At 43.3% G+C, this 14,612-nt stretch overlaps 1 protein-coding gene across 2 annotated transcripts in view; it reads right to left on the minus strand.

The window, feature by feature from the left end:
- NFKBIZ (NFKB inhibitor zeta) overlaps positions 1–14,612 on the minus strand; it is a 28,654-nt gene continuing 14,042 nt past the window's right edge. Inside the window, exons 1-12 of one of the 2 annotated variants that reach the window (XM_067739017.1) lie at positions 11,234–11,749; positions 8,744–8,883; positions 8,191–8,221; positions 7,965–8,068; positions 7,089–7,867; positions 6,052–6,157; positions 5,516–5,662; positions 5,260–5,323; positions 4,800–4,969; positions 3,801–3,911; positions 3,503–3,670; positions 1–1,172 (exon numbers count right to left, since the gene is read on the minus strand). In XM_067739017.1, the coding sequence (XP_067595118.1) occupies positions 1,119–1,172; positions 3,503–3,670; positions 3,801–3,911; positions 4,800–4,969; positions 5,260–5,323; positions 5,516–5,662; positions 6,052–6,157; positions 7,089–7,867; positions 7,965–8,068; positions 8,191–8,221; positions 8,744–8,883; positions 11,234–11,522 (2,163 nt within the window). In that variant the 5' untranslated portion in view covers positions 11,523–11,749 and the 3' untranslated portion in view covers positions 1–1,118. Of the gene's footprint in view, positions 1,173–3,502; positions 3,671–3,800; positions 3,912–4,799; positions 4,970–5,259; positions 5,324–5,515; positions 5,663–6,051; positions 6,158–7,088; positions 7,868–7,964; positions 8,069–8,190; positions 8,222–8,743; positions 8,884–11,233; positions 11,750–14,612 lie in introns of those variants that run through there. The other variant, XM_067739018.1, reaches the window with a different exon arrangement.

The following is a 14,612-nucleotide window of genomic DNA, read 5'->3' on the forward strand; positions in this document are numbered from 1 at the left end:
TTTTTCATGAATCAAATTTATTACAAAGAATTAATGTACAATCAAAGCCAAATACATTCCTCGGGGTATGCCAGAAATAAGCAAAATAATATTATTAGAATTAAAGTTACTTAAAAATTAGGCATTTTTTTTCTGAATGGTAATATGAAACATCATGGTACGTTATCATTATTTGACAACAGAAAACCAGTAAAACATGTTTCAATATTGACTTTTTGTTGTTCTTCTAAAGGTAAAACAAACATTCCAACAGAGCAAGTAAATCATAAACTCTAGAAAGTGAGTCATAAAAAGGTGTTCTCTTTAACAGCATGCAGTTCCCTACAAATAATGTATCTCATCTCAAAGCATATTTACAATTCAAACAGAGCTCTGCCAGCCACTAAAGGAACAACTCTCCATCTGTTTCATCTACAGAGATGGTGATTACACAGCTCCTCTGAATGCATATGATTTTTAAAAATAGTGAAAATCCACTTGTTCTTTTCTAGTTTATTGATTTACACATTTCAAATGTGGCCATGTTAATGACCAATGTACAAATATTTGTATAAATATTTTAAAAGACAAAAATAACAATTATATACAGTTTGCAAAGATCAAACTTTAACCATGGTACCCTCCGTCTAGTCCAACGACTAGAGACTTTCCAACACCAATAACTATCAGGTACTGCATCAGGCCAAACGAAGCCTCAACACTACGTCCAGATTTTTTTTTTAACTTCCAAATGCTTTCATTTTTCTTTAAAGAAAAAGTTTACAATTCACCTCCTTTTAAACTGGCAATAGCTACATAAGCAATGCCTTATGCCACAAATCAAAGCCTTCTCCTACCCAAAAGCTACTGTTAAATTGAAGTCAATTTTACCACTCAGATTAAATTCAGATGTCTAGATCCCAGATACCTGGGTATGAAATATTAAAATCTGCCAAGAGGAATTAGATATTTTTCTTCTTTTCTTTTAACATAACCCACTATATAATAGTGAACTAAATATGTTTGTTTCATAGAAACAACTTACATTTGCCAATACAGAGCAAATGGTCTATGTACAGATACATTAGGACTGCCTAACTGACAGTGAGTATTGCTGACCAGGCTCCCAGCCAATGGAGCTAATACGGTGGAGCTCTCTGCTGAATGGACTTTCCCTTCAGGATACGTCGGATCTGGAAAGGAAACCAATAGGATTTGTAAGGGTTTTTTTTTTTTCTACGATCAAAGTACCACATCTCCTTCAGTTTCTTTGTAAGTAAGTATATGAAGAAATATGCAACAGTATGTGTCAAGATTTTAAGGGGACAAATAAAAATACTACAACTCCTTTTAAAGTTTACTACAGACCTGCTATAATGATTTTTGAGTACAAGAAAGTAAAGCATCTCCATTAAAAATTATCTGAGGCCGGGCTTCCCTGGTGGCGCAGTGGTTGAGAGTCCACCTGCCGATGCAGATGCAGGGGACACGGGTTCGTGCCCCGGTCCGGGAAGATCCCACATGCCGCGGAGCGGCTAGGCCCGTGAGCCATGGCCACTGAGCCTGCGCGTCCGGAGCCTGTGCTCCACAACGGAGAGGCCACAACAGTGAGAGGCCCGCGTACGGCAAAAAAATAAAAAAATAATCTGAGGTTGAAAATCTCCAAAAGTTTAACTAAGACCTATATTCTTTTCCTAATCTTTACTCCTGTTATTTGTGAGAACATTTAATATAATGCAGTAATCATGGTTATTATAATATCTCACCTACCTTGATGTCAGCCTCAACCAAGAACCGAGAGCCCACGTTACACACACAAGTAAATTATAATGCCCTTCGAGTCAAGATAGCTGTGACATCCAAGAATTAAAGCATCTGTGCATGACTATATGGATCACAGGAAACCCCCAGGCTCATTCAGAGTCTAGTAATTGATTTTATACCCCAGCCTGACAAATTTTATGATCTGTCTCTCAGCCCACAGCAGATAAGAAGCAAAAAATTAGAAGAAAGAAGACTGGAGTAGGGGATGAAATTGACAGCTGCTAGGAGACACAATGACCATGGTCTGACAATAAAAGCAAAGGAAAAGACCCTCCCTCCACACACAGAGACACAAAAAATACAAAAGCAGGAAGGAGAGTAATCCAAGAACATTTAGCAAAGAGTCAAGCAGCTCTCCATGCTCAATACTCCCTGAGAACATCACTCTATGACTGCACACCACAAACAGCAAACCAGAAGTGAACAGTGCGCTTAGGACTCTGCCATTTACTATTTAATGATGGTCCCTATGGCTGGACCCACTCTGAGGCTCAGTCTTCCCAGGTGAACCTTCACCCTGCAAAGTTTTCCTAACTATTAAGTGGTATAATATACAGGAAAACTCTACAAATCATCAAGTGATTCGTTTTAAGCTATAAAGAGCTCCACAAATATGAGTTACTATAATATTATGGTCATAGCGAGGGCTGTAAATCAAAGGCAAGGCTAAATTGCATTCCATATATTTTATTTTGTGATTATTAAAGTATGTAACAACCCACAGCCACAATCTCGTTTCCTCCAGGAAAAGAGTTCCATCAAAAATATTTTAAGTTCTTCCAAACGTACGGACACCAAGGGGGAAACTGGCGGTGGGGGGTTGGTGGTGGTGGGATGAATTAGGAGATCGGGATTGACATATATACACTAATAAGCATAAAATGGATAACATAAAACATAAAATGGATAACATAAAATGGATAATAAGAACCTGCTGCTTAAAAAAATAAATTAAAAATATATAAGTTCTTAAAAAGAGTCAGTTCTTGTTATCAAGAAAAGTTTAGTCATATGAAACTGTTCAATCCCCAAATATAATATATTGGGTTGGCCAAAAAGTTCATTCAACTTTTTCGTAACAGCTTACAGCGAAAACTGAACGAACTTTCTGGCCAATCCAGTAGAACCATATGATGAGAAAAGCATAATTTTATTTAAAGTATAAAATATTTCTAGGTTCTAAATTATATAAATAACCTTCCCATTTTTTATTTAGGATCAGTTAGTAGACAGAAATCATTGTTAACAGCTAATGTTTACTGAGCAGCACCCACTATGTGCCTGGGACTATTCTGAATACTCTATAAATACTGACTCATTTAATATGCACAATATTTGACGGATCATCACTTACTCACAAAACTAAGATTCTCTTTCTTTAGTGTGTGCAGGAACCTTGGTTCCTCCTCTTTCATCAACTTCCAAATGTCAAACCATTCTGACTTAGCCCAAACCCAAGTTTGTGTCTTGGAAGAAAAAGAAAGACTACCTGACTTCTGACCATTTGGGGTCCATGCATAAACCCTCAAATTTCTTACTTTTCCTTTGGAGACAAAGCAACTGACTCTAAAGGGCTACAGTGACCACTGTTGAGACACAGATGTTGATAAAGCCCACCTGGAGAGTGCCAGCTGGCCCCTGCCCCTTATGTTTCGGAACAATGCCTCAAAGTATTTCTTCTCCCTTCTGTGGCCCTCACCTGTTCTCCCACAGGCCCATCAGGAACCAAATGTACTGGCTGTTCATTCTCCAAGTTCCGAGTACTTGGGTCTGCTCCCTTCCTCATCAACAGGCGGACTGCATCCAACTGTGTCACCCGATATTGCAGGCTGGCAGCAACATGGAGGGCGGTGTTTCCATTGTAAGCCTAAAGACAAAGAGACAAAACGACACCCATCAGGAAGGGAGACTTTCATGAAAGCAGCTCAAAAGCTTGAAGAAGGTATAAAGAAGGTTATTCCAAATCTTGTGCAGTTCTTGAACACTTCTAAAAGTACCTTTGCATTCACAAAAGACAGGCAACTGGGCAGTTCCAAAAAGAGGCGAATGAGTTCCAGATTTGCTTCTTCAGCTGCCAAATGCAGGGCTGTGCGGCCACTTTTACGATCCTTGTCAAAGGCAAGAGGGGGAAAAAAATGAACATCCAGAAACCATGCCCTGGATATGCTTCTCACCCAGTCTCTCATATGTCTGGTTCACCCTTGGAGACTCACTCGGAGTGCCCCCTTCTCCACAAACCCTTACTGCAACCCAAGCTCCATGGAATCTCTCATTCCTCCTAATTCCCTTTTATCACATCTACCCTTGTATACCGGGTGGCCATAAAATATAGAAATATAGACTATGCTGTTTTATCATGTGCTGTAATATAAGAAATCATTTACTGTGTATTCGCCTATGTTTCCAGACTTGGTGGCCACCCTGTAGACTTAAAATTAGCTATATCTGTCACCATTTCTACTAGACAGTAAGCTTCCCAAGGACCCAAGTGGCTTATGATTTAGGTATTTTCCCCTAGCGCCCCTAACTCAGTACCTCAGCCTTGTACACAGCAAATACTCAGCAAATAAACCTCAAATTTAAAGATAATAAAATATTTTCCAGTTTAAAAAACAGAAGATTAAGTCCAGATCCAACAACAATGAAGAAACCCTTACAAAATGCACTACCTTTAGTATCTGTGTATAACAATGGAAGCAAAATGAAAATATCAATTTCAAGCGTTTTCTTTTCCTTTCAAATAAAGACATTCGTTTCACAGCTAAATGATCTTTTGAATAATAATCCATAGATTAAAAGCAAATCAAGAAAGCAGATGAGGTGATCTTTTAAAATCTAAGCTTAACTATCCATACATTGCTACTCCCTTAATTTAAAAAGATGGCAGAAATAAAATAAAAAGGGGGAGAAGGTTTCATCTACACTTGGGAAGAAGGTCTTCGGCTATAACCACGTCTCTCCCACATTCCATTTCCAAACTCTTCTGTGAATTTTACCTTAGCTTCCACTGCGGCTCCCATTTGAATCAGACACTTAATTGTATCAACTAGACTCTTATTCTTCAGCAAAAGCTCCTGAACTTCAGGTGAATGGGGCTGTTGATTTCTCTGGAGTTCGTGAACCACAGCATTGTGGGCCACAACTGCACAGTGTAGAGGGGTCAGGCCTAGAAAAAAGCATAAGAAAGCAGTGGTCAAGCATCCCATCAATTCTTTTAGTTGTTCTATAATTACAAACCTTGAGGGTGGCCTCTCACATGACCTACATATGGGCTCCACAAGAACTAGTAAGGTAATCTGAGTAATCCCTCCATTGGGTCTTAGTGCTAATTTTATCTATAGAATATTTTAGCTTTAATTACCTCCCTTCCTTATTGGTATTGAACTTAATACCCTTAGAATTAATGGGCCCCTCTCTCTGAACGTTTCTTCACCCAATAATGCATCAATCACTTACCATCATAGTTAGTTGACTCCAGATCCACAAACTGATTGCTCCCCGCTGCTCCCTTCTGAATTGCCTGCAGAATTTAAAAACAGACATCTATCAGCAAAAGACAAACTACACAAATATTTATCTACTAGTGTTCCAAGAAAGGAGTAAGTCAACTCAAAAGAGGGCATTGCAACAGGCAATCTACATCCAACTCCTAATATCCAAGCTGTACCCCTTTGGCCCTATGGTAATGGGAGCCTGGCTCACTGCCTCTTACCTGAAGCACCTGGGAGTGGCCCTTCTCAGCACAAACATGCAGGGGGGTTCTTCCCCAGCAGTCAGTCGTATTCACCTGGGCCCCGAGGTTCACCAGATCCTGCACGATGAGGTGCTGATTGGCAGCCACTGCCACCTGAAAGGCACTCTGTGGACATTCAGAGGAAAAAAATATTTTTTAAAACCCATAACACTATAGTAACAAAGAATATGAACCTAAACTGAGACTGAGGGGAGAAAACCCCACATAGAGAGGATAAATCCTGTTAATAAGCAATAAGATACTGTAACACAAGGAAACTAAAATAAGCTTAGGGTGCAGCTTTATTATACCCAGTTAGTCTTTGGTCAAATAACTACAAAGTTAAAGTTAATAACTTCAAGGTTGGCAGTGACAAAGAGTCAACATCCAGAAGTTAATATTAACTAAACTCTCTTGGTCTGGAACTCTGAAATGATCTACACATAAATATGAGACCGGCCGTCATCTTGTCCCCATGACCACACTTTGCCATTTCCCTCTGTCAAGATCCTCACCTGTCCATTGTGCTCTTTAATATCCAGCATGTGAAGCGCATTCATCTTTCTTGCAAGGACATAGGAAAGTGCCCTTCTCCCCTGGGCAACAGCAATATGGAGGAACCTGGGGAAAAACAAAAGGAAAAGAAAAGAAGTGAATTATTTATTTCACTAAGTTCATCCTTTTTTTAAAAAAATTCTTCCTTCAGCCCCTTTCTTGATATGTTGGTGTACTCAAATCAAACAGTACAGAGCATAATTTGTCTTTTCTGCTATGCTGACAATACATCTGAGTTGCAACAAGATGAATTAGGTTACCAGAAAAAATAAGTATGCCAGGCACCATGCTGATTGCTTTAAATCCATTATTCTTAATGTTCATAAAAACCCACTGAGGGAGGTATTATCATTTTACATGCCCAGAAACTGAGGCATAGAGAGGTTAAACAACTTGCCCAGGGCTTCCCTGGTGGCGCAGTGGTTGAGAGTCCGCCTGCCGATGCAGGGGACACAGGGTCGTGCCCCGGTCCGGGAAGATCCCACATGCCGCAGAGCGGCTGGGCCCGTGAGCCATGGCCGCTGAGCCTGCATGGTCAGAGCCTGTGCTCCGCAACGGGAGAGGCCACAACAGTGAGAGGCCCGCGTACCGCAAAAAACAAAAACAAATACAAAAACAAAAACAACTTGCCCAACACCACAAAGATGTCAGGACAGATCAGTATTCAATCTACAAATCAACTCACAGTTGATCATGACCAACTAACCATGATCTGATTTTGCTCTACAGACACAATCTATGCTAATCTTTCAAAACCAATTATTCAAAGACATGTACATTTTTATTAATTTAGAACAGGTAATTTGTTCAGCCAGAAAAAAAAGAAAGGAAAACTCTCGCTTGAAATATGAGCTATCATTCTACCCCACTATTCATCTTGTTTAGCCAATCACTTACTCAGATCTAAGCTGGCATCCCTTAGAGAAATTCTCTGCCCACTATGTCCAGCAAGCATGGCTTACCAAATCAGCTCAATGAGATAAAGGGACATACTCACGTGTCACCATCTGCATCCTTTGAAAGAAACTGGTCTTGGGAGATATGTGCCAATTTGCTTTCTTCCTGCTCTACTTGCCACTGAAAAAATGACTTCCCTAACTGTGTGGTGTTCATTGGATTTCCGACGATGTTCGGGAAGGGCAGTGGTGTGTTTAAAGGGGCAGAGCCTGCATCATGCCTCGCCAGGGCCTCACAGGCACTGTGTGACATCATGTTGAAGTCCTGCACGTGGGCATCATTTTGCTGCTGAACGCTGGGGGCAGTCTGTGGGGGAACAGCAATATTCTCAGATTCCCTGGGACCACTTAGAAGGGATGCAAAACTTTGGTTCAGGCAGAACTGTGGTTCTTGACCATCAAAGATGTTTGGTTCATAGCTGGGGGACTGGGAAGTCCTGGAATAAGGACTGTATTCCAGAGCTGGGTTGTGGGTGTAGTGCTGTGGCGGCAGCTGCTGCACGTTCTGGTTCTGTGAAGAATACTGGTACATGGAAGCCTGATCCATCACGTGTGGGGAGCTGCTGACTTGGAAGGGTTGGTATTTCTGAGGTGGAGAGAAGACCTGCCCTCCGTGGAAGTCCTGACACTGCTCGTGGGGGGAGCTTGGAGGGACCCCAGGGCGCATCCAGCTAACTTGGACAGTGTTCAGGGAAACCAGGCTGCATTCATTCTTAATGTTGATAATGCTCTGAAGCAGATCAGCACTGCTGTCCTGTTTGGATTCATTGTGATGGACATCTTCCATGCTTTCCGCGGGTGTGGGTGTTTGAGGTGGCGTCTGGAAAGGGAGAAAAAATAAGTTGCGCACTTCCTTCCAAAATTATTCCAGGAATAATTTCCAATGGGTATTCAGAGGAAAATAGTGAGATACGTACCAAAAACTGGGTATGTAACAAAGCTGGTCTTTTGCAAGCTGGTCCATCAGATGATAAATCAGGGCCTTTCCTTTTCCCACTATATGATACTGTGTTCTTCAATTCTATACCCAAGAAAGGAATATGGAATCTGTGATAATTTTATTTCACAAATTTTTACCCATAATTACACTACACTGTTTTACCCTACAGCCCCCATGATATTATAAATAGAGGTAACTCTTACCTGTGAATTGCTCTCTGTTCACACCTTGTGTCTATAAGGAAAAAAAGTTTCCAATTTAGTGTGTGATAAATGGTTTCCTGATTAACATACATCAACAAACAGACTTATCTCTACCCCTCTTTACAGTTCACCATAAACCTTTGACATAGCTATTCTAGCAATATTTATTTTCTATGTTAATTTCCATCCTATCTTGCAACTTCCCCCATTTGCACTTTCACCTTAGTTCAACTCAGGTTAAGATAAAATTAATAAGGCCACTTGAGTTTTCCCTTTCTAGTCAAAATGTTCCATTTTAACTGAACCACATTAATTTCCTTGCCCCCAACTTGCCTTCATTTATTTATTCATTAAATTTCTCTTGCACACCTGCCAAGCACCTAGCAGTGGGCCAAGTGACAGCAATATAGCAGACAGCAGGACAAATATGTTCTCTGTACTATGGACTTCGTGGTCTACAAAAGACTTGCCCAACCTAGGTTAGCAGAGAGTAATAACACTGACAGGCTAACCTCCCTATCCCCCAACCCAAAACAAATAAATTAGGTACCACCTTAAAATCATCGACGGCTTGTCCGGAAGCCTTCTGTTTATGACTTCGGATGTGCAACAGGAGTTCCTTCACCGAGTTCTTCACGCGAACACCTTGAAAGGGTCCTCTCTGCTGCCTTCCAACCCCCATATGGGGCTCAACTGTTCAAAAAACAAAACAAAACAAAACATATCCCAATTAAGTGTCTTCACAGACATGAATATTAATAATCTCAAAAGCTATCCAACGTGATAAAGTTCCCAACTAACAGACCGCAAAGCCTCTTCAACTCGCTTGCCTCATACCTTTCCCCACCAGGAAGCCTAATGAATTAAAGCTCATAAAAATATTGTTTCAGGGAACCCCAGAGCCGAGAGATAAACCCAAATTAATTCTCTGTCTCTCAGCCCTATCCACGCATGAGACAGGATCACAGATTTTGCCACCCTGACTCTCATAAATCTGTAATTATTCTAGACTTTTGAAAAACCTTGGGGGAGCAAGGAATAAATGATGAATTTTTAGCTTTTCAAACCAAAGGCTTTATGTCCACATAGAAATTTTAAAGTCTATCAATTCCACTCACCTAAGAAGGTACAAAACAAACTTCTCCCAAAGATCTCAATGTACCAAAGCCTAACATTTAACAATGTCTCAGTTTATTATTTCCCTTTGTTCAGCTACGCCAAGAAAGCTACCTAAATTCACTGAGCTTAAACGCATTTCCACATATGCACACAGGATTTCCCCTCACCGACTGTTTTTGATCACATAGGCCTTCTAAGTAGAAAGGAAATAATCTCATTTCATATTTAAGCTTTAAAATACACTTTAAAATGCAGTACATGAGGGCTTCCCTGGTGGTGCAGTGGTTGAGAGTCCGCCTGCCGATGCAGGGTACACGGGTTCGTGCCCCGGTCTGGGAGGATCCCACATGCCACGGAGCAGCTGGGCCCATGAGCCATGGCCGCTGAGTCTGCGCGTCCGGAGCCTGTGCTCCGCAATGGGAGAGGCCACAACAGTGAGAGGCCCGCGTACCACAAAAAAAAAAAAAAAAAAAAATGCAGTACATGAGTACAGCATTCTACTCTGACCACTACTATGTCACAACCTCTTGGGATGAGCTGAACACAAAGTAAACACACAAAGAGTCAGGAAATGAATAATTCAGCAACCCCATTGAGAATGGAAAAAAATAAGATGGGACAAAAAACAAGGCATAATTTTAAATATATAGATATATACACACACATATATATAATCAAATACATGAGAGAAACAACTCAATGATAGAACAAACTAAACACTAGTTAGTTTTATGTTTAAGTCTAAGAATATCTTGCCAGAATCTAACACGGCATTTCTCTGGAATGACAGTAGTTAATAACTCAGCGTCACAGGGAGAAAAATTCAGTTTCAGAAATCCCCTATGGTAAACCAAAGAACTAACAAAATAGTTTCAGCCAGATGAAGGCCAAATGTGGAGGAGAAAAAGGGTCTAAATACACACACAACTTTGGCATTTGCTACACACTTAACATACAGGGAGCATGTTATACAACCGAGTGGTTTAAATCACTTTTTTAAATAAAAATGACAAATCACATTTTAAACTAAAACACAAGCAAAAAACAGGAGTGGCCAGCCGTGGGGAATACCTGAAAGAGAACGCTCTTTAAAATCATGCTGAATAGATTTTCCAAAATTTGAGATTATCTAGACGTTCTTTGGTTCACCTACAGCGACATCCTGTTTTCCCCCAAATTATGCAACTCCGTTCATTAAGAAAAGAAGCTAACAATTCACAGCCGCAGAACGGAAACGTTACGCCTTTCTCTGCTACAGACGGTTCAACCATTCTAAAGCACACAAAACAAAAACCGAAGAAATTCTGGGCAGACTTCGGAAAATCACAGACTCAAGGTATAAACCGGTTTTCAGTTCAGCTTCACCTTACATCTTAATAATATCGGTTTCTTTTCTTTATAAAGTCCTTTTACTGAAAATTTCCACAAATACGTACTTAGAAAGAAATAAATCACGACCTTCAACCCAGTACCCAAACCCTTATCGCCGGCTACAGCCTTTCACTAAAACAGCCACAAGAAAAAGGTACACCTACATCAGATCCAAAATCTCGCCATAGCATGTGAATTATACCTTAAGAAAAGTTTTTTTTTAAAAAAAGAGAAAACCCAACGTGGTCCATTCCCCCCACCCGAAGTCAGAGCTCTGTGTTTCAAGTTACCAGGACAGCTAGAAGGCGCCCAGATTTCACAGACGGTCAAAGGACATCGAGTGATATTCAACGCCCAGCACGGGGCAAGGCATCCAGTAGTGGCCTAATAATAACGGCCAGTGTGATTATGTACCTCCTCTAAAGCAGGCGCCGAGGCCACCTAACACCTGGCCAAGGTACTTCGCTTCTGGGCGGCCCAGACCCCCCCTCCCCGCGGGTGGGCCGCCCGCAAACAGGGGTCCTGGGGCCGCCCCGCCGGGGCCGGTGGGTACCTTGCAGCCGCTCGGCACGGGCGCCGCCTCTCGGCCGGGACTCTACCGCCCCGCAGGAGGACACGGACGAGGCAGAAGAGAAGTCGGACGAGTCGGAGCCGGGCGAGCCGGGCGCCGAGGGCCCAGACGACGAGCAGCCGGCGTCGCAGGCGCCGGGGGCGGCGGCGGGTGGCGACGCGCCGTAGAAGTAGGCCAGGTTGAGTGGGCTGGTCATAAGGCGGCAGTCGCCGGCCGCGTCCAGCAACCCCTCTCCGCCGCGGCTGTCGTCCAGCAGCTTGTCCACGATCATACTCCCGGGATCGGTGCTCGGGAACCCCAGACACCTGCGCCACCGGTTCGCTGCGCGCGGCTGCCTCCCGACTGCTTCTGTGGCCGTGATGGGTTCGGGGACTTATCGGCTGGAGGACTGCGCGGGCACGGGCGTGGCCCCGGGCTGCCCGACTATTTAACCGGCCTTCGAGGCCAGGGGCGGAGAAAAGAGGCCACCGCCTTGCCAGCCTCCCCCGCGCCCGGCCGGGCCATTGGCGGCGTCGGGGTAGCCTCCCGGCCCCTCCTCCGGATGCGCCCCGTTTCCAGTAAAATGTACAGGATGAGGCAATGTGCCCTCCGCCCTCGCTCCGCCCTCGCTCCGCCCTCCCGGCCCCGCCCAGACCGACCGGTTGTTTTCCTGCCCTTCACCTAGAAACCCCGATGGAACGCGGCCTCCTGGCCCTCGGACCCCCGACCCGGCCGCCAGCCGACGGATGTCGGGGCCGGCGCAGACTCGGCGCGCTCCCAGCCTGGCCTAGGCGCCCGGGAAGAGGGCGCGTGGCGTGGGCCTCGCCCTCATTGGGCGGCGAGGAGGCGGGAGGCGGCGGTGGGAACAGGTTGGCCTGGTTCCGTGGCGTAGGAAAGTGCTGGAAGGTGCGCGCCGCGCAGCCCTCCCGCCGCCCTGCGCCGAGCGTCTCGCCAGCCCCAGCCAAAGCGTCTCCCAGCCAAGGAGTCTCCGGGAGGTTCTTAAAGGCCCATCTCCTCTCAGTTTAGTAAGCGTTTGCCAACGTACCTTTTGGCCAAATCCCAAACTGAAAGAGATGTTGAAGTCATTTTTTTCTGTCCTCAAATTATAATCCGGGCAACAATTTTTTTTTTTTTGGATGCAGCCCAGGAATAAAAATTGGTGTCCTGTAAACTTCCATACTGAAACAAATACGTCTTAGCAAAATGACAAGTATACATACATGTATGTGCTTATTTACATATATGTAATTTCTTTATGCTGCACAGCTGTCCATTGTGTCGGATAAGCACAGGAATTTTGCTCTTTCCTATCTTAAATACTTTAATGGAGTTACACAATTTTTGTAGTGAAGTCCAATTACTTGCTAAAACCGTGGCTAGGAGTTAGCAGGAACTAAAGATGAATGATTATGTCTGTCCTTTCAAGTACATTATAATCTTTTAAGAATGATAAAGTAAGTACACACATGCTATATTAAAAGAAACCAATTATGATTAAATATCAGGAGGGATACAAAGTTCAGTGGGTGTCCTAAAAAGAACGTCTAGTGAAGGGCAAGATGAGGTCATGAGGAAAAATCTTTGCAAAGAAGGTGACATCTGAGGTTGGCCCCAAAGAATGGATGAGGTTTCAATCCACAGCATTTATAGGAAGAGGGAACAACAATGAGCAAAGAATTAAAGAAAAGGTGTCAGATAAAAGCTTACAGTCCCTTCTAGGATAGTCAAGGGAAGACCATAACATTAAATGTGAAAGGTAACTTGGTGTTTTTGGGTGGAGCACCTCCAGTAACAGGCTGACACACTGGTCTTTAATAAACATTGAGTGAACATGAAAGAATTTGGGGCAGGCAAAATTAATCCGGAAGCAGCTCAAAGGAGGAGAGAAACCACTGTAATGGCCCAAGAGAGAACTGACGTGACCCTGGGGCAGAGGCAGTGGGAAAGAAGAAAGTAAGCAGAAAGAAAACAGGCCTGCGCAGCATTGCTAAAGCAGAATGCGCAGGTCGCACCGGGTTGGAGATGGGCAGCAATGAAGGGGTTCCCAACCAGGCTATGGTTTGGGGCTGGATGACCATGTGAATAGGGATGCCAACTTCAGATCACAGGGAAATCAGGGAAAGTAGACTGTTAGGGTCCCAAGAGGAAGAAATGAGGGAGGCAGGGGAGGAGGGAGACAAAGAGCTTGAATTGTTATTCAGTATTGATAGGTGTTACAAGACCCTGGTGCAGGTGCTAAAGTAAATATTTCCTTGTTTCTCACAAATGTTGTATTGCCCCAGGAACTTCTTGCTGCCTTTCCCTCCTGCCAGTTTTTGAGTTTTGGTAAATTTTTTTAAAAATAAAAAGAAAACAGCTCCCTTGATGTATCTGCAGAAAACAAGGCTCCAGTAATTGCAGTTCCTCAGAAACCAAAATGGCTTAAAAGATGCTCCAAATGAGATAATAGGCTTTCTCAATAAAATCTATTTGGATTTTTTTTCCTTCCCACTAACATTTTATGTATAATAAAGGCCTTAAATGGCCATCCAAATAAATTCACGGCCAATATTTTTTTTTACAAAATTAATTCTTGGGCTTCCCTGGTGTTGCAGTGGTTGAGAGTCCGCCTGCCGATGCAGGGGACACGGGTTCGTGCCCCGGTCCGGGAAGATTCCCACATGCCGCAGAGCGGCTGGGCCCATGAGCCATGGCCGCTGAGCCTGTGCGTCCGGAGCCTGTGCTCCGCAACAGGAGAGGCCACAACAGTGAGTGCGAGGCCCGCGTACCGCAAAAAAAAAAAAAAAAAAAAAAAAAAATTAATTCTCCCCCTAAAATTATTTCCTGTTTCACTTGGTATATAAAAATTCAAACTTCAAAATCATGGCTTCTGGAGAACTTAATATAGATAAATACGGTCAGTAGACTAATGTTTCAAAATAAAGTTTTCTACGAAATATCAAAGCAATCATACTGTTTTAAAAGACCACAAACCACCACCCCCCCTTGGGCTTCCCTGGTGGCGCAGTGGTTGGGAGTCCGCCTGCCGATGCTGGGAACACGGGTTCATGTCCCAGTCCAGGAGGATTCCACATGCTGCGGAGTGGCTGGGCCCGTGAGCCATGGCCGCTGAGCCTGCGCGTCCGTAGTCTGTGCTCCGCAACGGGAGAGGCCACAGCAGTGAGAGGCCCGTGTATCACAAAAAAAAAAAAAAAAAAAAAGACCACAACACACAGTCAAGAATGGTTATTTCTTAATATCACTACAAAAATTAACTTTAAATGCTCATTTCAATGTTGAAATATAAACTCAGTGTGGTCTATTAGGTTGAGTGATATGACACTGCCACTGTTCTAATCAAACATTGTGTACCATTTACTCTGTGGAGATAGCTAACCATGTT

Source organism: Pseudorca crassidens, chromosome 5 (genome assembly GCF_039906515.1).
Source record: "Pseudorca crassidens isolate mPseCra1 chromosome 5, mPseCra1.hap1, whole genome shotgun sequence".
Classification (NCBI taxonomy): domain Eukaryota; kingdom Metazoa; phylum Chordata; class Mammalia; order Artiodactyla; family Delphinidae; genus Pseudorca; species Pseudorca crassidens.